At 53.8% G+C, this 20,742-nt stretch overlaps 11 protein-coding genes across 23 annotated transcripts; 6 read left to right on the top strand and 5 right to left on the bottom strand.

Moving 5' to 3' along the window:
- Positions 1-128: 128 nt before the first annotated feature.
- Positions 129-479, top strand: KVP18_003971 (uncharacterized protein; the record flags this gene model as incomplete). Its single annotated transcript, XM_067956140.1, has 1 exon — positions 129-479. The coding sequence occupies one exon, from the start codon at positions 129-131 to the stop codon at positions 477-479; it is 351 nt and encodes a 116-aa protein (XP_067809313.1).
- A 128-nt stretch (positions 480-607) lies between these two features.
- KVP18_003978 (uncharacterized protein) lies at positions 608-856 on the bottom strand (the record flags this gene model as incomplete). Its single annotated transcript, XM_067956160.1, has 1 exon — positions 608-856. One exon carries the CDS (start codon positions 854-856, stop codon positions 608-610), a length of 249 nt encoding a protein of 82 aa, XP_067809330.1.
- Positions 857-1,119: 263 nt separating this feature from the next.
- KVP18_003975 (uncharacterized protein) lies at positions 1,120-5,376 on the bottom strand (the record flags this gene model as incomplete). Of its 4 annotated transcripts, XM_067956147.1 has the most annotated exons (3): positions 1,120-2,476; positions 2,509-3,051; positions 3,101-5,376. In XM_067956147.1, 3 exons carry the CDS (start codon positions 5,374-5,376, stop codon positions 1,120-1,122), a joined length of 4,176 nt encoding a protein of 1,391 aa, XP_067809320.1. The 4 variants fall into 4 exon arrangements, with proteins under 4 accessions (XP_067809320.1, XP_067809322.1, XP_067809323.1 ...); XM_067956149.1 differs by lacking the exons at positions 2,509-3,051; positions 3,101-5,376 and having other exon boundaries at positions 1,120-2,439; XM_067956150.1 differs by lacking the exon at positions 3,101-5,376 and having other exon boundaries at positions 2,451-3,083.
- Positions 5,377-5,738: 362 nt separating this feature from the next.
- KVP18_003977 (uncharacterized protein) lies at positions 5,739-7,436 on the top strand (the record flags this gene model as incomplete). Of its 2 annotated transcripts, none has more annotated exons than XM_067956159.1 (1): positions 5,739-7,436. In XM_067956159.1, the coding sequence occupies one exon, from the start codon at positions 5,739-5,741 to the stop codon at positions 7,434-7,436; it is 1,698 nt and encodes a 565-aa protein (XP_067809329.1). The 2 variants fall into 2 exon arrangements, with proteins under 2 accessions (XP_067809329.1, XP_067809328.1); XM_067956158.1 differs by having other exon boundaries at positions 5,958-7,436.
- An 18-nt stretch (positions 7,437-7,454) lies between these two features.
- KVP18_003976 (uncharacterized protein) lies at positions 7,455-9,326 on the top strand (the record flags this gene model as incomplete). 4 transcript variants are annotated; one of them, XM_067956156.1, is made up of 3 exons in its annotated part: positions 7,593-8,340; positions 8,406-8,934; positions 8,963-9,326. In XM_067956156.1, 3 exons carry the CDS (start codon positions 7,593-7,595, stop codon positions 9,324-9,326), a joined length of 1,641 nt encoding a protein of 546 aa, XP_067809326.1. The 4 variants fall into 4 exon arrangements, with proteins under 4 accessions (XP_067809324.1, XP_067809326.1, XP_067809327.1 ...); XM_067956154.1 differs by lacking the exon at positions 8,963-9,326 and having other exon boundaries at positions 7,455-8,456; XM_067956157.1 differs by lacking the exons at positions 7,593-8,340; positions 8,963-9,326 and having other exon boundaries at positions 8,759-8,938.
- Positions 9,327-9,991: 665 nt separating this feature from the next.
- On the top strand, positions 9,992-13,523 carry KVP18_003974 (uncharacterized protein; the record flags this gene model as incomplete). 3 transcript variants are annotated; one of them, XM_067956146.1, is made up of 2 exons in its annotated part: positions 10,133-12,059; positions 12,088-13,523. In XM_067956146.1, 2 exons carry the CDS (start codon positions 10,133-10,135, stop codon positions 13,521-13,523), a joined length of 3,363 nt encoding a protein of 1,120 aa, XP_067809319.1. The 3 variants fall into 3 exon arrangements, with proteins under 3 accessions (XP_067809318.1, XP_067809319.1, XP_067809317.1); XM_067956145.1 differs by lacking the exon at positions 12,088-13,523 and having other exon boundaries at positions 9,992-12,082; XM_067956144.1 differs by lacking the exon at positions 10,133-12,059 and having other exon boundaries at positions 12,288-13,523.
- A 52-nt stretch (positions 13,524-13,575) lies between these two features.
- Positions 13,576-15,660, top strand: KVP18_003980 (uncharacterized protein; the record flags this gene model as incomplete). The annotated part of the gene is made up of 1 exon (XM_067956163.1): positions 13,576-15,660. One exon carries the CDS (start codon positions 13,576-13,578, stop codon positions 15,658-15,660), a length of 2,085 nt encoding a protein of 694 aa, XP_067809333.1.
- A 51-nt stretch (positions 15,661-15,711) lies between these two features.
- KVP18_003972 (uncharacterized protein) lies at positions 15,712-17,526 on the bottom strand (the record flags this gene model as incomplete). Of its 2 annotated transcripts, none has more annotated exons than XM_067956142.1 (1): positions 15,712-17,526. In XM_067956142.1, the coding sequence occupies one exon, from the start codon at positions 17,524-17,526 to the stop codon at positions 15,712-15,714; it is 1,815 nt and encodes a 604-aa protein (XP_067809315.1). The 2 variants fall into 2 exon arrangements, with proteins under 2 accessions (XP_067809315.1, XP_067809314.1); XM_067956141.1 differs by having other exon boundaries at positions 15,712-17,307.
- A 202-nt stretch (positions 17,527-17,728) lies between these two features.
- Positions 17,729-18,832, bottom strand: KVP18_003973 (uncharacterized protein; the record flags this gene model as incomplete). The annotated part of the gene is made up of 1 exon (XM_067956143.1): positions 17,729-18,832. One exon carries the CDS (start codon positions 18,830-18,832, stop codon positions 17,729-17,731), a length of 1,104 nt encoding a protein of 367 aa, XP_067809316.1.
- A 6-nt stretch (positions 18,833-18,838) lies between these two features.
- On the top strand, positions 18,839-19,288 carry KVP18_003979 (uncharacterized protein; the record flags this gene model as incomplete). 2 transcript variants are annotated; one of them, XM_067956161.1, is made up of 1 exon in its annotated part: positions 18,839-19,288. In XM_067956161.1, one exon carries the CDS (start codon positions 18,839-18,841, stop codon positions 19,286-19,288), a length of 450 nt encoding a protein of 149 aa, XP_067809331.1. The 2 variants fall into 2 exon arrangements, with proteins under 2 accessions (XP_067809331.1, XP_067809332.1); XM_067956162.1 differs by having other exon boundaries at positions 18,956-19,288.
- A 96-nt stretch (positions 19,289-19,384) lies between these two features.
- KVP18_003981 (uncharacterized protein) lies at positions 19,385-20,742 on the bottom strand (the record flags this gene model as incomplete). Of its 2 annotated transcripts, none has more annotated exons than XM_067956165.1 (1): positions 19,591-20,667. In XM_067956165.1, the coding sequence occupies one exon, from the start codon at positions 20,665-20,667 to the stop codon at positions 19,591-19,593; it is 1,077 nt and encodes a 358-aa protein (XP_067809335.1). The 2 variants fall into 2 exon arrangements, with proteins under 2 accessions (XP_067809335.1, XP_067809334.1); XM_067956164.1 differs by having other exon boundaries at positions 20,098-20,742.

Below are 20,742 nucleotides of genomic sequence, written 5' to 3'. Positions count from 1 at the left end.
AACCTTACGACTCCGTAAACACCGCACGCTGAGCGACCTTTGTGTTGATGCCACAGAATTTTCAACGGAGATTCGATGCGTTTTTCAGAACTCATGCAGGTTAGAGAAAAATATTCGATTTATATCTAATGCGAGAGAATGATCAAGTCGTCATAGTTCTGCGCGACGCAGAGGTTGTGGACGTTCGGGAGGAGACTCCCACCGTATCAAGAGCCCCTAAACCTGAAAATCCTGCCAAAGAGAAGCTGAGGAGCCTGTACACTACCAGTTACCAGTCATTCATCTCTGTATACTCCCTCTGGAGTCTAGTTTCATTCGCGTGCGCTCTTTGCATGTTCTCCGCCCTGAGTTCCGCCAGTATCATGTCCTGCATGAGCTTCGCCTCTGTAATGAGCAACATGAGCTCTTTCAGCATTCTTAGCCACCGAAGTTTCTTCGCCATTGGCTGCGTTAACGACTCATGGAAGATTTGCTTGTGACCGCCTATTCATACTTGTGTATCATACGGTGTTTAAATTATGCCGGCAAATTAATTAAGTGTGCCGATGTCAGACGAAGCAATCGTTGTCACTGTTCAAGATGTGGAGCCTGTGAATTCTCCAGAGCCTCAAAAGGAGAAGCCGCCTTGCAAATCGAACAAGATATTCAGCACCAGTTTCCAATCATTCCACTCGATCTTCTCCTTCTGGAGCGCTATGTGTTTGGCTGCCGCCGTGTCGGCCTTTTCAGTGCTTTCTTGGGGAAGTTGTCTGTCCTGCCTAAGCTTCTCGTCACTCCTGAGCAATCTCAGCTCATTCAGCATCTTGAGTAACCTGAGCTCATTTAGCATTATGAGTGACAGATCAACCTTTGCCATCAATTGTTCCGGTCAGAGTTGGAAGGTGTGTTGAGATGGTGTGTTATTAATGCTAACAGCAATATGCAAAGGAGCTCTCGCGTTGTAGGACGTTCCCTAGTGTTGCCGAATGATGAGAAGGGATCAATGTTCAACAACACGTTTGCAGCGGAGTGGTCATCGCCTTCTGCCTTCATTTACGGGAGGTCGACTGACTTCAGGGCTCATTCAGCATCTGGAGTACTCCGCGGGCTCGTTACCGATGTGGGACGCATGAATGTATACTACATACGACGTCTTTTATTCTGCGGTTCTGTGGTGTCCACTTCAAGAAGTTCGTCGTCGATAGATCCGAATAAGTCAGGCCTTCGGACAACGAATTGCGCCAGGTTGTCCTCTAAGTCCTGATGAGGGGCGAAAGCGGCTTCCTTTTTAGCCTGTTCGATCATCTTGTTCTTCTGAGCTTTCCACTGAGGATCCAGGAGGACATTTCGCAGGTGCTCACTCATATCGGAAGCCAGGACTGGTTGCCCTGTCAGAGGGCACGTCTGCATCTTCAGGCCGTTTTTGAAGTGATCCCCAAAGCTTTTCCTGGATCTGCGAACGTAGTTGCGTCTGATCGTCATGTTCCCCTCCTTCGGTGCAATGGGAAGGGGTACATCGTCCTCAGCAACATCAGATCGCACTGGCAGCTGAGGTGATGCGACATGATCGATGGGAGCCGGTAAGGACTCCGCCGTCAGCGCTAAGAACTGCTGATCAGTCCTCTTGGCCAGATCCACAGGGGCGGGCAGGATGGCTTGCATGTCCTCTTCTGTGAATAGGATCGTCTCAACCACTGCGAAATCATGCCAATCAACTCCCGAGAGCTGCGCGCGTTCCTCTTCCCGACGCGTCTCCTCGTTTTTGCGCTTCCGATCCTCCTGGTCTGTCCACCGATGACGGTTGTGGCACCTGTCGAGAGTTCTGTGGAAGGCAGTGCGCTGAATTTCGTCGTTCTCAAGTGGCTCGGCGTAGTTTGCCTTGATCTTCTCTAATAGAGACTTATCTGGCATGAGGCAGAGGGCGTACGACTCCACTAAAGAGGTGAAGTAGGGAAAGAGCGAGTGTGACGGTTTTAGGAAGTCAAACTGTGGGTTCGTCTTCTCTCTTTGCGTCAGACCCACCAACAATCTTTGCCCGTTTCTAGCAACAAACTGAGCGGTGAGTTTGATTACGTCCATATCCACCGCGGCCAGGTAGGGGTGCTTTATGGAGAACACGTCAACGCTTGGGGGCTTAATTTCCTGCTCTCCGTACTCAGTCAGCATCAAGGCTTCGGCCTTCTTCTTCTCCTGGGATTTGCGCTCTTCAGCGCGTGCCTTCATGTCCAAAATGGCCTGGGGAACCGACGGATTAGCGTCCCCAGTAGTTCCGTCCTTGTAATCTTTAACCCTTACATCGTAGTAGGCTCTAAAGGGGTTGTCAGGTAGCAGGAAGGCGAACTTCTGCTGGCTCTGCTCCCGCAGTACCCGCTGCTCAAACTGAAGACCGTTTTTGGCAACAAACTGGGCTGTTTTGTCAATGACAGCCCTCAGCTGAGGCGGAGGGTAGATTACAGACATCACCCTAAAAATCACCCATTTCGCTTCGAAGCAAGCTCTGCTTGGGCTTCTGCTAGCTGTCGCTGGTACTCGTCAGCAGCGAACTTCCACTCAAAAACTGCCTCCTTCCAAGGCTGTAGGCGATCCTCAGCGTCTCGGAGTTGATCCTCGACCTCCATCACCAGCCCTTCACGCTGGCGCAGTTGACTTTGCTGTTGGGCCAGCGCCTGTTCCCTCGCAGCAACTTCTTGCTCACGCTTCGATAGCTCAAAGCGCAGCGAGGCGAGCTCAGCATCTTGGCGCTGATTGGACTCGCTCTCGCGATGCGCATGCCCTTTTCGCAGGCGGAAGAGCTCATCTTCCGCCTCCTTCAACTTTCGGTCCTTCCTTTTAAGTTTGTCCTGCAGCGTCATCACTTCTTGATTGTGATTCAGCTTCATAAAGGGCTTCATTGAGAGCGTTAGCTCACGCTCAGTTTCCAGCTCTGCCAAGCGAAGCCGAAGCTTCTGGTTGTCATCTGCGAGAGTCTTCAGATCGGAAGTTGCTTTCGGCGCGAGTTGACGTAAGAACTCCACTTGTACGGACACGTCTTCGGTCTCGTCCTTCGGCCGCTTCTTTTCCGCTTGATACAGCCTGAGAAGTGCCAACCCTTCATCTCGCAGCATATCAACATTTCTTTTACCATCCACGGCCTTCCTCCAGACCTCGCAAGTTAAACGGGTCAGGCCTCGAAGGCATCGAAGGCCTCGAAGGCCTCGAGGGCTGGGCGAAAGGCGGTCTGGCCGCGTGGGCCGGGATCTCCAGAGGTGCGCGACCTCTAGGGCGGCGAGCAGGTTGCACACGCGGCGTGTAGGGTTGTACACGCGGAGTGTACGGTTGCGCAGGCGACGTGTATGGCTGCACGCGGATGGGGTCGAGGTCTGGAGCCGGCGGAGGGTTGTTCCTAGCGATCCTAGGTGGCCTAGGCGGTCTAGGCGGTCTAGGCGGTCTAGGCGGTCGGCTCCTGCGAGGCGAGGGTGCAGGAGCCCGCATGTCGCCTGGCGGTCGCAGGAACTTTGCTTTCTGTGCAATTTCAGGTGCAGTTTGTTGCATGTAGGGTCTCTGCTTGTCTGACCGCACGATCGGGTGAGAGTTCGGAGTCAACGGCGTGTAAGGACTCCTTACTATGCTTGGCCTTCTGGTGGGGCCGTGCCTCCTGCCGAGGAAGAGGAAAACGCAGCCTGCAATGAACAGTACCGCGATCATCGAAATGGACGAAGCCATGATGGCAGTTCGGAATGTCGTGTTGGCTGGAACCTCCGTAGGCAGCGGTCGCGTAGTCGGAAAGAAAATGCTGAACGCCTCTGGTGTGGTTGCTGCAGTTTTTGTGGTTGTGTAGGTCATGGTGGTGCTGGTGGTAGTCGTAGTCATGGTTGTAGTCGTGGTCGTCCATCTTGTCGTCGTGGTGGTACTAGCAACGCAGTCTCGTGAAATAGCTTCAGGGATTCCCGAGAACAGGGCCATTCGACAGCCTTCAGTCAGTTCCAACGGAAAACGCTGTTCCATAGCTTTTTTTGTAAAAACCGTCGCTCCTGGCCCGTTTCCACACGAAACTTCGTCCATATTCTGAAAGAAGGCAGATTGGGGACACCTCTCGTCCCCACAACTACCTCTCTCTACGTAGTCACCCACCTCGGACAAACAGCCATGCTCTATGTCAAGAGTCGCTCCCTGCCTCCTGTGAAATCGAGCGCCGACATGTTCACAACCCGACTTAGATATAAGGCCGTACAGGAAACTTCCAAGGTCCAGACGCTTGGTGTCGATGGACGTTACCGTTAGGGTGGGTACGAGCCAAGCGGCGACGCACACATTAAACAGTGCCCTCGGAGTGGGGGCTCGTAGCCCCACATCCAGGCCGGCCACCCAGTTGTCTTGGCAACCGACATTAGGGGGTACAACCCAGTTGTCAGGCATGTATGGGCATGTGTTACCGCAATCCACCGACCGACTAGCCTGGAGGGCCCGTGTACAGCCCCAGCGCACGTTGCCGCGGTCCAACGTTAGTACTGCAACCTGGTTCATCAAACAGGTTTTCTTCCGGACTTGGACGAAAGCGTCGAAGTCGTTTGTCACCGCTGAGGCCCCCGCAGGCGACACGTCGTCGCCCGGATAGCATCGTGGCTTGCAGACCTGGCTAATGGCTGCGTCGTCGGCAGTCTGCACCGCGACGAGGCACTCTGAAGTTTTGGTCAATCGCAGCCATCTCAGTGCGTCGCTGCGAGTCCACATTCGAAGAGAGTCCCCTCCACAATGAACCACCAACCGAGAATCAAAGTACTGCTTGGGGTCCACTACGTGACAGGTCGGAACGCAGAGCGTTCTGTAAGGGAACGAGGGGGTCGGACCGCACGCTGCCACGTAAGTGCCGCTCCCAGAGGATCCAACGCCGAACTCCTCGCAGGCGGCAGTGAATCTCAATGCGTCCTGCAGCACACTACTGCCGGCTCGAGCCTTCCTATCGTACACCCTCTCGAAGGATAATCTGTGGACGCATGTGCCACCGGTTGCGTCGGGTCCAACATTAGGTACGTACTGGTGATCGGGAATGCTGTTGAAGTTCGTCCAGTCAGGCCCTAAACACCGCCAACCTTCGAACGCGTCTGGATGGGCCCAATTCAGTGGGTTCACAGGACATTCGTAGCCGCAGAACCCTTCCTCGTACTGCAGCGCCGCGCAGCCAATCTCTAGCACGCGGAGTCCTGCGGAGTACCTAAGCACGCGAAGCTCGGTAGTGGCGTCGCACGCGGCGCCGCCGCTACGCCACAAACGGCCTACCTCGATAAACACGTCTAGAGGAGGGACAGAAATGGATTGCAGTAACCGGACAGTTCCTTTAATGCACCGAGGAATCGCCGCGGGGTCAGCTGTTGTCGTCGTTTGCGCTGCAGCCGCCGCAATCAGAAGCAAAGATTTCATTTCTAAAAAGGATCAGATTATAAAATTCAGAATCTTCTATGAAATACCAGCGCTGAGGAAGTCTGTTCATAGTAGTTCGCCATCTTTTATCCATTGCGAAGCAACAAGCACGTTTTGTTCAGCAATTTTACAGGAGACCAGAAGCCTTGCAGCCTCTTGCTGTTCCCCTCTTTTCATAGAACTTCCAAAATTGTTGGCGGTTCAGCCAAATAAGCGGCATTTGCAGTTTAGGCATGTTCTGGAGACCAATTGTGGCACTAGGAGTCTGGTGGTGTCTCAATATATGGGTGTTCTGGCATGACCCACACCAGCAGGTTTTCAAAGCGAACTTGATGGCAGTGCTTCATGAGCAGCGACTCAAAATGACTGGGTCCGGCACAACCGCGAGTGACCTAAATCAACTGTATGCGGGCGAGCCAAAGAGCTTGGAGTCTTCATCGACACTGACTGCGCCTAGTGTGGAACTTAGCGTTGCAGGGACGTTCCGAGAAAGGTTGAAGTTTCCGAAACCCGCGGCTACCCCTGTCCGACGCCCCCAGGTCGTTATGGCGGCTCGGATGATCGGTAACATTGCATTTCCCATGCAGGGCACGGAGCAGTACTTCCAGAATTTAGAGTACATCGTAAATCTGCTTCCGGATGGTATATACCGCCGAAAGTCGCCTGATAGCGCGCTAGAAAGGCTGTCGGATGAATCTGACGGCGCGTTTAATCGAGAATGGCGAGCCGGTACAATATCTAGCTCGGAGACGTCTGGGGAAGGGCAAGACATCTACCTCAAAAATATTTTCCTTCTGAACGGACTTTTAAACACCACTCTAGAACGCAACTTGAGCGACTTCCTTACAAAGCGGGACCTTCTTGTTCAAACAATCTCTTTGAATTCTGATCAACTATATGGAAAACAAAGAAGGCCACGTCTGGTGACGCTGGACACATCCGAAGTTGCTGGGTTGGAAACTCTTCAGTGGGGAGGAGTGAGCGACCCCATCCTCTACGTCACGGCTCAAAACAGAGCCCGAAATGCAATGATCGAACTGATGTTAGCCGCGGAGGCCGACATTTTGATGCCTCTTGACGGCAACATCGGTATGACAGCGGAATCGCTGGGAGCTGTGTTGCGTGGCTTTGGCAAGAGCGGGGAGTCCTACAATATGCCATTGCTGGTGCGACTTAATCCTCGACGGGATAAGGCGAGCAAACCAGAGGACTACTACGACTTCCAAAGGCTGACCCAAAAGACTCTGCTGCCGGAGGTGCTACGGTGGTCGACTATGGGAGAACCCCAACTGATCTATCAAAAATCGCTGAAGAGTAGCATGTTCTTCGGCGTAAATATGAACTACGGAAAGAAGAATAAGGTTAAGAAGATTCAGCAGATCTCTAGGAAGGGCATTCCTTGCAGTGGAGTGGTGCATAAGAACGTCCCGTGGATGATTTCCAGCAGCAATCGCAGAGCCCAGAAGTATTGCACAGAGTGTGGATACTTCATTCGTTTACCATACTGGTATACGCAGAGATCTTCCGACCTCATTGTTAGACTAAATCAGATGGACATGAGACAAGATTTCGATGCAGACATGAATTCCAAGTGGGGCCAGTGGCTTCGACAAGAGAAGGCGCAGTTTAACCGCGTGATCCGGTTGCTGGGTCGGCGGAAAGGCTGGAAGGAGTCCCCCATGGTCCTTCAGAACGCGATGCTGAACAAGAGCTCAAACAGTACTGCGGTGAAAGGATACATACCAAAAGATAAGCTGCTGTACAACGACGAGGACGGCCACTGGATGGCTTTGAAGAAGCTGGAGCGTCTGGCGGCTTCTGGCGTGGATTACAATGCAGAGTTTCGAGCAATGGCTCGCTCTCTCGCGATGAAGTTTTTCGCTCGCCAGATCCTCAGCGGGAAGGGGCTAGCGCGGAGACACCTTCTCCGTATGCAAAGAGACAGTGTGGGACCCTCCCTAGAAAGCTTCTCTCGTCTGGTCGTTCGCATGGTGCTGCTGCCCATCGCGTGCCTCTTCGCTCTGCTGTCGTTCCGTTTTATTCAGAGAACTCGTGACTGAAATTCAAGTGAAATATAAATGCGGATAGAACTCCTGGTCATAGAGTGTTGGGCTGCTGTGGTCATGGACCGCCTGGGCCGACACAAATGGGTCCAATCAGGGTTCACGATCCCAAATGGAAACATCGCTTCGGAGCCGAAACAGCAGCTTGATCCGATGATGAAACCTTTGGCAAACAGCGTCAACGGCATGACCCGGGACGAGCTGCGGGGTATGACGAATGCTATTATGTACCGGGCCGGCGAACGCATACCAGCTCAGGGCATGTCGGAACGCACAGTTATAATCGACGGCAAGGCGTCTCCTTGCACTCCTGACTACTCTACCAAGTGCCCTAGGTGGTGGTCCTATATCCAGGCCAGCGACACCTGCCAAGCCTACGAAGGCTACCAGGGGCGTTGCCGGGCGTCCTTCACGGCAGGCATGATGGACGAGGCCATGAGGGCCAACCAAGCTTTAGATTGCGGCTACGACTGGACGTGCAAGGAGGAGAGTGCGGTATGTGACCCCGACCCCAATGCCGCCTGCCCTGTGGATTTCATTGGTCGGCCGGAGGGCTGTGTGCCTGGACCCGAGTACAAAGGGTTTTGTCGGTATACGTGGAAGCTGAAGTCGATGTCGATGGGTGAGATACTCGCACTCTGCAAGTCTTGTCAGACTCGGTGGCCTTGCCTTGCGGTAGCGGCAACGTCGTCGACGCAGTGGTCTTCGACGGAAGGCAGCAGTTTTTGCCCCCCGTGGACAGAGACGAGTCGTTGTCCACTCAATTGGCATGAAGACAACGGTTTTTGTCACTCCGAGGTTGAGGTCTGCGGCCACAAAACCTGGAGATTCACGTACTATACGCCTGTAATGCGGCGTGAGATGAGCGGCCACTGCAACATGGAATTCACCTGCGAATCCTGTGAGTCCAACTTCGATGCATGTCCTTACGGCTTCGAGAGTGGGCTGCTGCGGTGCCGTACACAGCGGTTGGGGATGTATGCAGGGCGAATACTACACTTCTCGACTGTCCCCTGACGCAGTTCGGCTTGCAGGAGTTGAAATCGGACCCCAGTGCTTTATTGTCGCTCTTGTTGAACTGCGGCGCCCACTTCCTTTGTAAGCCTCGCGATTGTCCTAGGGCGTGGCATGCACCATGCCCAGCGGAGTGGTTCTACGACGGTGAGGGTTGTCACCCACCACACCTTCGAAAAGGACCACCTGAGTGCCTTACCTACCGCAACTGGAGAGACGTATCAGAAAAGTCCAGACGGCAGTGGGCTTCTGAATGCGAGTATCCGTGGCCCTGTGTAGGCACCAAGATCCACATTTTCCACGAGATGCGGGGGCCTTCCATAAATGGCGCAGTCCTACCTGACACGGGGAAAGTGGAGGAGGCCTACAGCGGCGTGTCTGCCAAACAACCGCATTACTTTATGAAACACGTGGACTCGCGCGAATCGCCCGTAGGGCAACCTGTCAACGACATCGCCGACATCATTGGTAGCATTGCGTCGTGAGATACAGAGTGTGTGGTGACACAGACCGAGGTTGCAGCGCAAGCTGCGGAGGACTGGGACCTTGAACGACACCCTTCAGAATGCACTCTCACCAATGGACGCCGCTCGCCTGGGACTTCGTGACTGGGCCTTCTCTCTCAGCAAGCGGGATGACCATTGGGGCCCCATCCAGTTCAAGTCGGGTACCGTATTGTCGGGTCCCTGGCGACGCAACGAGACGACTCCGCACACGTGGAAGCGGCCAACGGATGGGACGGCCAACACCCTCCTTGAGACCGAGTTTGGGGAGTTCGGCGGAGGAGTAGCCGAAACCGACCCCTTCAAGGGCGGGTTCAAAACCAAACCCGGCTACCACAACTTCGGTCACTATCCTGTTTGGAGTTACTAGCTAGGCGCGAGTGCAGGGTTTTTTTCGTGTACCGGTGGGGGGCGTTGAAGGCAACGCTTAGAGTGGTGACTCTGCGAAATTAACTATTTTCTAGCCGTATGCAACCGGATGAGCGACTGAGCTGGTTTCCATTCTCAAGAGGCTTCGGTGTCTCCCAACGAGAGTCATGCGCACCATTCTCAGTGGCGTCGATGCCTGCTCTATTTACTCCTCCTGACGCAAGCAATATATACACTTCAGAAGAAGACTTGCTGAGGGCCTCTCCCAGACCAATAAGCCTCGAAGGCAAACCAAGAGTCCATTGCGAGGTCTGCTGGGCAAAATCCAGCTCAAGTCAGAATCGCCTATTGCGATGCTCGGGCTGTAACTTGGTAGTGCATCAAGGGTGTTATGCTGTCACCGACGTCCCTCTGCCTGACATGAAGTGGCTTTGTTCTGTGTGTTCTCACTGGTTAGCGCAAGGACACACTCTCAGACCGAAGACGGATGTACCAGACCAACCATGTGTGCTGACCTCAGGGGACGAGGAGCCATCCCCTCCAATAAGTCCTCTACCAGAAACAAAGGATATAACAGCAGCGAAGCCTCCAGCCATTAGCCGGGACACTTTCCACCCAGTTCCGCCCCCGGTAGTGTGCCGTCTATGCAACCGCCCTGGTGGACCAATGAAGCTGGGACCAGAGCATCTCTGGGTGCATGTTGCGTGCGTTCACTTCTCCGACGGAGGCCCTTTTTTCCGTCAGACTCCTTGCGGTCTGCAGCCTAACAACATCAACAAGCACCTCGCAGTGCATCGGAAAAGCAACATGCAGTGCGCTTTGTGTGAGCGGCCGTCCGGATACACTGTGGAATGTTCTGCAACGGACTGCCACTTGCGAGTCCACGTTGGATGTGCCAGCCATCACGACCTGCATCCTCGAGCTCGCATCGTCCGGGCTGCAGTGGCCACTGGAGGGGAAGTCCTCTTCGTAGAGAAGCTGGTAAAAATCGTGACGTGCCCAGATCACTCCTCGGTCTCTGACGTAGAGGCCATCTTGGATCGGGAGCAGAAGCTCTTTCAGGGAGCGGAGGAGCGCCGAGCAAAATCATCGCAGGATCTCCCTCTACCAAAGAAGAAGACATCCAAGCTTAAGCGGACCTCGTCCAGCCCAGCAGTGTCGGAAGCCAGCATATTGCTCTCCCGCCGTGCTAGAGGCGTCACGAAGCATCACGGGAAGCCGAGTCGCACGATATCGACTCCGCACGCCCAAGCTCGTGGAGTGAAGCTTATCTGGTCCAAATACGAGCGTTACTTCACGAGGCTCTTTCAGAAGGGGTCCCCAGACCTATCATCCACGCAGTTGCGTGTGATGGAAGCCGAGGGCCGGGCTGTATTGGCGCTGCTGACGGACCGGATTCCGTCCTTCACAGGGGCTGCGTGCCCTCCATCGTACCCAGGATACGACATGAACATGGCCTTCGAATTTCTCACCCAAAGCGGAAATCGGCCGTGTTTATTACTCGGAAAAGGCGTAGGAGCTCTCTGTCGTTTCCAGTTCTCGCCTTGCGACCAGGTGGATGAGGAGACTGGTCTCCGTCCGCAGGAGCTGGCTTTGATGTGTCGGAAGATCCCTCGGTGGAAGGATGTCATCCAGGTGCTCCAGCGGCAGTTCGCAGGACGAGTGCCGGGAGAATCGAGAACGCCTGGTACTCATCTGGTGCTTAGTGACGTGCTGCCATTGTTCTTCTATCAAGCAAAGTTCCTACAGGCAGCATTGAGCGGTTCTCGCTGCTCGAACATTCCACTGGCACAGTTCAAGCCTGTGGACGCGGCACCTTTCAAGGACAACGACTCATTAACAGAAGAGGCCGCGACGATCAACCATGAGACTCCTTTCGCTGTGGTGAAAGATGACTCCGCGTACGGACCAGCCAGGGGCCAGGGTTTGGTGTGGGACTTGTACGGTGCCCGACATCGCGTATTTGCTGGCGGTTTTGCGTGGGACTTGTTTCCTCCGCCTGTGTCGGGCCCTACGGAGATCTTCGGTGACCGCTTTGAGTCGATGTGGCACGATAACGCGCGAGTGCTGGAGAAGGAACTCTGGTGGCGAGGCACCCTGGATTGGGTCGACCGATCCTTCGCATTTTATGGAAGCGTTCACAGAGAAATTAGCGAAGAACTGACTTCCCTTCGGGACAAGTTCCACGATTCGCTTGTCCGGGACGCCAAGCAGCCTTCAGAGGGCGCTAGTTATAGCCAACGCTGTTTGAAACGGCATGAAGCCGCTTCAAGATGGGCGATGACCAGAAGCAACTTCCGTCTCGGCGTATCCGATGACAGGCATCCTCTTACTCTTCTGAAGCTCTCCTCACGTGACATGGGCACGCCTACGAGGGGCATCATGGACGGTCTGCAAGCAGCGGCCCAGGGATCTCTACATCAGCAGATTTGTCATGTATGCATGTCCACCGAGGTGGACTCTTTGGACCCCATCCTTAGGTGTAAGCGGTGCGAGGTTCTGGTGCATAAGTCGTGCTATGGACTGCACGCACCCATGCACATCGACGGAGAGTCGTGGTTTTGCAAGCGCTGCGCTTTCGAGAGACGACAGGTTCGTGCCGCCACCCTATCTCCAGGGAGCACCACCTGTGTGGTTTGCGGTCTTATGGGCGGCGCCTTGAAGCAGGACGATTGCAGTCGTTGGGTGCATTCATTTTGCGCTGTACTCCTCCAGAGAGCCCCATCATTAAATGGTGAGTGTGGCCTTGTGTGTTGACCCAGCTATTCGCAAATGCGAATCTTGGTCTTTGGAGGCTGATGACGGCACATGTCATATCTGCCGCGACATAAAACCTTCCGACGAGCTCTTCAAACTGTTCCCACCAGCTCGACAGCGTCTTGTCTGCACACCTCAGCACTGCGCTGGGAGCTCTTACCTTTTACGGTGTCGGCACTCAGGCTGCGACTACACCTGTCACCCCATGTGTGGATGGCTGCAGGGGCTGCATTTCGTTGTCGGATCAGACGATTTGGTTCCTTTGGAGTTTTCCGGAACGCCTGATATCTGTTTTCCTCGTTTGACTGTCGATTTCAGCTGTCCGAAGCACTCCCCAGGGCGAGATTTCGATTCCGTAGCTCGAGTCCGAATGCTACGCTACACCCCTCTGGAATGCAAGTCGATACCCTCGTCTCCAGTGCCGGCGGCAAAGAATATCTCTTTAGATGAGACTTCTGTCTCATGGAATTGGATGCGCTACCTGCAATCGGAGGAGGAATGGTTTCTTAAGACGCACCACGTAGAGTCTCGAAAGGGCCTCTGTGATGTATGCCTTAAGAGCGAGCTAGTCACCGAGGACTCTACAGAGGGGCTTTTGGAATGCTCCAAGTGCAGCACGTCATTTCACTGGTCATGCTCCTGTGAACCCGCTGGAAAGCGCCGTCGGCGGAAGGATTTTGTTTGTGACGGGTGCAAGATCGAGGGTACAACTTGCGTTTTCTGTCCTCTCGATACAGGTTTCGTGAAAGCCTGCAGTCGAGTCCGCGTCGTCAAAGACGACGAGCTCTTCGAGTTGTGGACCGCATATAGGCGGATACTCTCCGAAATATTCGAGGCCGAGGGAGCTGAAGACCCCCGAAGATCATTTGAAGCCATGATGAAGACGCTAATAGGCGTGAACAAAGTCGTGAGATCCGAGGCTCTGGCCGTTGCACACCCTACCTGTTGCCTATACGCCCCCGACGTCCACTTAACGGAGAAAGGATTCACTGGCTGGATGCAGGCACTAGTAGACTACAAGCGAGGCTGGCTGCGGGATCTAGTGCAACGCCTGGAAGCGACGAAAGCCGATATCGTTCGGGAACTGCACCAGTCCCACTACTCCTTCCAAGTCATGCTCTCCAGGTTGAAACCGGCGAGTTGCGCCATTTGCAAGAGCTGTCGGGGGCTGCTGCTGCCGTGCTCAGCTGACAGGTGCGTCTGCGTGCTCCACGCCCGCTGTGGCGAGCTATCTGGGTGTCGTGTTGAATGTTCCAGCGAGGCAGGGGTGTTGAAGCCACTGTACTACTGCCCAGAGCACTCTAGTCTTGAGGCGCATAGATCTGTGGCAGGAATGGCTTTTGCCAGCCTGCTGGGTGTAATGGAGGAGGCGAAGGTCCTCCATGAGCCTCCACGTGTGCGGCTTCCTAAACGCCGCAAAGTGAAAGGCGGTTATGTGTAAACTATTTTGTGGGGTTTCAACAGTCGACGAAACGATTTAAATATATTGACGTATGTTGAAGTATTTGCTCGCTCTGGGAGCATCCGCGTCGGCTCCGTACGTGGGATGGTACGTTAATGCCCAAGGTGACCGTGTTCTTGCGAATTTGGCTAAACTCGACAAAGAGCGGGTGACTCACGTGTTTATGGCTGACAGAAAGCCGACAGTGTCTAAGGCTTGGAACTGGGAGTGCCGAATTCCCAGACGAGGCCACCGGGACTCGGGCAGCTGGCATGGAGTCAGTGCAGAAGAGAACTTCTATACTGCTATGCGAGGGGAGGCGGACAAGTACGGGTTCAAAATCATGCTGATGCTTGGCGGATGGGGTGGATCGAATTACTACTCGTACTGCATGCAGCCGGAGAATAGAGCCGTCTTCGTAAAAAGCATCGTTGACTACCTTGAAGAGTGGCAGCTGGACGGAGTTGATTTCGACTACGAGCATCCCGGACTAGGGGGTCCTTGCGACCACTCGTTTGCATGGCCACAAATCACTCAAGTGCGTAAGTGTAAACCCAACGAGCCGATGAAGTTCGGCACGAATTGCCACCCATTGAATCTCGACCCCCAATGTTGCACCAAGTCAGGCTGGATGTGTGTCCCCGGAGTGAAGCCTCGCGGCTTCTGCTGGTTCAGCCAAGGCATTCCCCAAACGTCAGAGTGGGGAGACTCAGAGGAGACCCCAGATGACTCGATGTGTGACTTCGTCAACCACATAGGTGGTAGATACCGAGGGCACTACAGCAACGACTGGACCACCCTCATTGAGACCATTGAAGAGACGAAGGCTGCTTTGTTAGCAAAAAGCCCGCGATACGAGGTATCCGCTGCCGTAGGCGTCTCCGGCATGTGGGAAGGCTGTGAAGGTCGCGTGGATGGCCTCGACGCGTACAGAGATTACAAGACGAATGAGTACACGCTGCGTGGTGGTTCAGTTCCTTGTGATCGTCCGGACATCCCTCGTCTTTGCAACGCTGTGGATCACCTTGGCCTCATGGTATACGACATCTGGGGGGTACAGTACCCTTTCACTGACCACCACGCGCCTTTTCACTGTGAACCGTCCTCGCCTATGACGAACCTTGGGAACTTCCCGTTCCTACCAGGAGACGGCCACCCATGTTGGCCCCGATATACTATGCAAACGGCGGTTGACTGGATATTGAACCCGTTCGAGCCCAAGGTCGACATCACACCAGATGGACTGCCGCACCCCACCACGAAGTTCACTGGAGGGTGTGCACCAGAGAAGATTACGGTGGGATTTCCAGCTTATGGCAAGGGTGTGTGTGGAGTACCAGCAGGCCCAGATTCCACCCTTCCTGGACTGTACCAGGAGTATGAACCCAATACCGTCTGCCCCTCTGACATTCCCGTTGATCTTTCCTGGAAAAATGTCAGTCACCACAACTACTTCCAAGGACCCATGCCTTCCGATTCTCCCGACAACGATGGCTCCTACGACAAAGAGAGGCGCGCGTTCTACACCCAAACTAACGAGGATGGGGACCTCGTAGGCACGTACTGGTATGACCACGACAACAAGTTCTTTATGACTCTGGACACTCCAGATGTGATTGCCGCGAAGACCGCCTGGCTGCAGGATAAGGGGGTCGCTGGGTACTTCTTTTGGGAGAGCACCCTAGACAACTGGGAGAACGAGATTGGAGAGGCAGCGTACCGGGGGTGGACTGGCCTTGCAACGGCCAGTGCTTCGCAGTCGCAGCTGGACGCTTCTCGGGCTGTTGCCTGGGTGGCGAGCGTGATTCTTATTGGCGGCACAGTTATCTGGTTGGTGGTTGCACCGGCAGCTTATCTGGTTGTTGTTGGTGTCGGCGCTGTTGTTGCAGTCGGAGGGATCTTGGCGGCTTCTGTCGGTGTGATTACTGCTGGCGTCGTCATAGCGCCCAGCGAGATGACAGCCGCAAAACAGTGGAGCGGTGTCGCTGCTACAATCCCTGCGTGGGCCATTGTTTTAGTAGCCGCGCTTTCTGTGTTATTATTAGTGGCGTTTGCCTACCGTATTCTGATGGAGTACAGGTACAATCGTGAGGAGGAGGTATCCGATACGAGCCTAGGTGCTAGCAAAGGTGTTTGAGAGTTTCATCATTATTGTGCATACGCGGCTATATTTTTATGCTTCCAACGCCTATTTCGATTTCGTTCCAACGCGCCTCACCGCAGTGTCTGCTGGGGAGGTCACATTAGGCATATCAGTGGTTGGTACGGCATCCTCAGATATTTCGGGCTCTTCGGCTTCAGTGGTGTCTCCATGGTTCCAGAGAGTGGGACGTGACCTGTCCACACGATACGCCCACCTTTGGTAAATGTATAGGACGAAAATGATGTCATCTCTGAAGGTCGCTAACCTATGAAGCAGCGGCATGTCCACCAGAAACGCACCGACATCATCCACAAATGTGTCTAGAGCTCGGTAGATCATTGCTCGCCAAGGTAGGTGGTCGACGGACTGTAGCTTGTAGTTAATGTAAAGCTGTGGGCACATCATGACGAACCCAAAAGAGTAGACAAGCCCGGCAAGACACGACACGAGATATGAGTAGAGACTGCGATGCTTCTTGTAGTAGTAGGAGTAGACGCAGTAGCCCAGACATGGAGGGAACATCACAATGCTCATCACCTTGATGGCGTATCGGTCGTAGCTTTTAGTTCCACTTTCAGCGTAGTTCTTTTGGTCTTCCAAATGAACGAAGGGGAAGCTTCGCGACAGTTGCACCTTCACGCCCTTAGTGAGTTTCCAGCCGCTCGCACCTAGTCCCAGAAGGATCTCCAGAAGAACCAGCCTCGAGGTGTCATTCGAGTCCAGAAGGTAGAGTGCGATGATCAGCTCCGACACGAAGCCGTAGATGAGGGTATACGCAGACATGCCCTCCATGCCGTCTTTGGAGTTCCAGAAGCTCACATCGTTCTTTAGTGCCAACATTTGGAATAGGACGTGAGTGCCCATAAAAACGAAGGAAAACATCAGGAAGTAGGGGTTCGTGTCCATCAGGATACGCTTCACCATCATCATCTCGCGCCGCGTATGCTGATGGAGCCCCGCTAGGGGGCGGTCCTCGGGGTCGGCCTCCCAGTTGTTCTTCATGTTGCTTATCAGCCCGTGCGACCACATCGGCTGCACGCCGAACGAGATCTCCAATTGGAACGAATTCATGTCTGATAGAGGAACGAAATGGCGTTCCAGCATCCAAAAGTCATGCAGCCAGCAGATGGGTGTGAACTCGTTCGTCTGAGGGTCTGCATGACTGAGGTACGCTCCGGGAACACGGCTGAGCTTCTCCCTAAGAATCCGGTGAGGAAGACCGACCAGACGCAAATCCAACTTCGCCTTCCAGTGTTCCACGGGTTCCCTAACTGTCACGTCTTGCCTTGAATCGAGGTCCCACAGATCCTTGAGCTCCTCTTCCCCAAAGGGCTCCATCATATTCACTAGCGCCTCCGAGTCCGCAACAACTTTCCGAAATTCTGTAGTGCCAGAGTCCAGAAACCCCTGAGGACCGACGAACATGTGTGCAAACAACGGCCGAGATGCCGGTTTAACGTTCTGCGGCGTCCAGGTGACATTCATACGTTCTATCTGAAGTCCTTCACGAGAGAAGTTTTTGCGGTGCCAGAGGATGTCGTCGACCGCGATATCTGGCTTCAGATGGAAGCTTGGTCGGCGACTGCTCACAAAGACGAAAGCGTCCAACGACTCACTCGGTTCCCACCGCGAGGTGAACATCGGATTGTCAGGAGTCCCCTGGGGCTCGGTATTCCACCTGCGTAGAACGTTCCAGCAGTTCAAGAGGACCAAGCCAATCCAGAACGATCTGAACAGAAGTCGGCTCCATTGATTATCCATTGAATAATCAGAGTTTCGTCGTTTCCTAGTGAACGCTGAACTGGAGACATTCATCGCAGTACCCGTCTTCCTGGTCTTACGGAGGCATAGTCGGTCCATACATCGACACACATATTTTGTAACGGCGAATAGTGAGCATCCCACCCTTTCTCTTTGATATGTTCCTCTTTGATATGTTCCTGTACGCGAACACAACACTACGGTGTGCTGTTGTTAGGAATGTCTACGCCAAATATGTCTGTTGTCAGACAAATCAAATAAACGACAGCAGCTATAGAGTCCAGTGTGATCACGAAATACATCACTTGAACATCTTACAGTCGTGGATGTTCTTCCCCTCGATCTTCTCGGGCGCATCAGAGCACCAGTAGTCAGCGACGATCTTCTTGTCCTCCTCCTTGTTGTGGTCAAGCTTAGTGAAGATGTGGTATTCGAAGGAAGGGTGGTCGGTGAGCTCGAAGGGAAGCTCGTGACCGCGAATGAGCCACACCCCGTGGTAGTTGAAGTCATCACCGTCCCCAAGCACCTGGAAGATACCGAACGAATTTTTGCGGTAGTTGGTATCAACCCTCTGAAGGAAGCCGCCGAGAAGGTTGGATGTCACGTAGGGCTTGTCACACTCCTCTGGCAGCTTGTCGTAGCTCATCTTCCAGAGAGACCAGTTGGTCGGTTCGAACTCCTTCCAGAAGTAAGGCATGGCTTCAGCTCTGATATCCTTGGCGTTGGAGTAAACCCGCTTCCAGGTTTCATTGTTGAAGTTAGTAGGAGGGAACTCGGGAGCCTTAGGAGCCTTAGGGGCCTCCGTAGGAGCGTCCTCTTTCTTAGCGTCCTCTTTCTTAGCTTCCTTCTTGGTGGCAGGTGCCTTCTGCTTAGGGAACACCTTGTTGAGAGCGGGTTTGGATCCGAAGACAGTCTTCATGAGTCTGGCGACGTGATGGCCGACAGTAAGCATCTCCTCAAGCTTCTTCAGAACAGTAACGATGGCCACGTCGGCATAGGAAACTCTCTGACCAACAGTGAATGTGCTTGATTCAAGGTGGATGTTGAGAGCTTTCAGGTAATCCTCGCAGTCTTGCTTCGCCTTTTTATGCTTGGAGTCCTTCACAAGAACCGCAGCTGGGACCTCGAACCGATCCTGAAAGATATCCAGGAATCCAGCGATCATGGCCTCCTCGGCATGGCCCTTTCCGCACAAACCGGCTCCTAGGTTGGACTTCGCAATATAAGCGCAGATGGCATTAGACCCAGAAATGCACCCCTCAGGAATGCACAAGCAAGGGACGGAGCTGATCGCACACTTCGTTGAGCAGCAGTCCTCCTTCTTTTGGAACTTCACGTTGGCTACAGCAGCCACGGCGTCGATCTTCGTCGTGAGAAACGATTTGGGATCCTGGCACAGCTGCATGATTCAATGTCGGGTTCCCTAATCCACAGATTGGCTTATCGAGACAAAACGGATTGGGTTATTGTCGATTTTGGGTGGGTCTCGCAGCCTCTTAGTCCTAAACATTGCACAGCGACCGAGACCATGCCCTCCAAGAGACGTAACAACGGTAGAGCTAAGAACAACCGCGGTCATGTTCGCATTGTACGCTGCAACAACTGCGGTCGGTGCGTCCCCAAGGACAAGGCTATCAAGCGGTTGAATGTTCGCAACATTGTGGACATGTCTTCCAGGTCTGACCTCAAGGACGCCAGCGTTTACCAGAGCTACACCCTGCCCAAGATCTACATCAAAATGCACTACTGCGTTTCGTGCGCTTTCCATTCGAGAATCGTGCGTGCCAGGTCCAAGGCTCAGAGGAAGATTCGGTACTCGTCGCGTCCTACTCAGACGCCTGCCCAGATCGCTATGAAGTGATGTGCGTGTTTGGAAACCGCTGAGAGGCGAGCACTTAACTTGCGAGGTAGTTGACATGCTGAGAGGTGAGGTAGTTGGACTGCTGAGAGGCGATTGTTAGGACTGCCGAGAGGCGCAGTATCTTGACACAATGAGAGTGTCACCACAAATAAGCGTTGACATTTGACTAGCAACTATGTACACAGCGAAAGTTAGGGACAGAGAAAACTTAGAGGCACAGTCTCTGACACAATAAGAGTGTCACCACAACTTCTTTCTCAAATAAGTGTTTACATTATGCACACTGCGGAAGTTAAGGACGGTCACCATAAGGTGACTCCCAACCCAGAGTACCGACCATTAACCGACTCGGTGTGAATGATGGACTCCGGGGAGGACCCAAAGGCAGTACCGTTCTCATACAGGGAGTCGGTGGACGTGCAGGTCACATCCGAAGATGACGACGAAGAAGATGAAGACGAAGAAGATGAAGACGAAGAAGATGAAGACGAAGAAGATGAAGAGGAATGAGATGAAAGTCGGCGCGGGGCGACCGTCAAGCTCTCAGCTACGACAACAGTCGAGTCTTCAACGCGACAACAGTCTTCAACAACCGGTTTGGCGATCGCCATTGCTGCAGTCTCGTGAACCCTGACCTCAGTGGGTTCGTAGAGCTCACTTGAGGTGGAACTCTCAAAAGTGGAGGTTGCATCACTCGTAGTTCGAGTGAAACTAGACCCTCTCGCGGCACGTCGGCGCCGTCTAAACCAACACCAGACAGCCAGTAAGACGAGCAGGACGACCAGCACCACGATGAGCCACACCCACCAGGGGCTTCCTGAGTTCTCAGCAGTTGGTCGGCCTAGGTTCGACACGTCATCAACTTCGTACGCCTGGAATCGTTCAATGCCGTTGTCATAGGGTAGTAAGTTGCCGTTAACGTCGTGTGGTTTGCGACGCAAAGTGACCTGTGTGCCCCACTCGTCTTGAGGGTCGAACATGGAGCCTAAGCGGTCTACTGACACTGCGCGCTGAAAGAGGAAGACGGCGTCTCCCACACCGTCGAACTTGAGGTCGGTGGACGTGGTAAGTCCAGAGGGACGCGTTAAGTCGTAGTTTGCGTCCAGTACGGTTACCGAGGCACCAGGTTCCAGAACGCACTCCATTCGTAGACTACGGCCCTCGCAGGCCTTCTCGAGAGGGACCATCACTTGGGGGTGCTGCGGAACGCCATCAAGGAAAATTCGGAGAGAGTAGTTCTCCAGATGTGCAGCAGCGGACCCATAATTCGACACCTCCACAGCCCTTCGGTTCGTTGTGGATCCCATGACGTACTCCGACAACAGAAGTCGCTCCTCTGGGTTGATCGGCGGCAATACATCGATGGTCGTCGGCACCATAGTGGTCAAATCACAGTCTTCAGTACCCGGACAACCGAATCCAGAGAAATCGTCGACAGGCAGCGCTTCCATCTC

Source organism: the organism of the source record quoted next (assembly GCF_019968955.1).
Source record: "MAG: Porospora cf. gigantea A chromosome Unknown PgA_NODE_362_length_20742_cov_348.946, whole genome shotgun sequence".
In the NCBI taxonomy this organism is placed as follows: domain Eukaryota; phylum Apicomplexa; class Conoidasida; order Eugregarinorida; family Porosporidae; genus Porospora; species Porospora cf. gigantea A.
The sequence above is the reverse complement of the archived record's forward strand: the minus strand, read 5'-3'. Positions and strand labels throughout refer to the sequence as shown.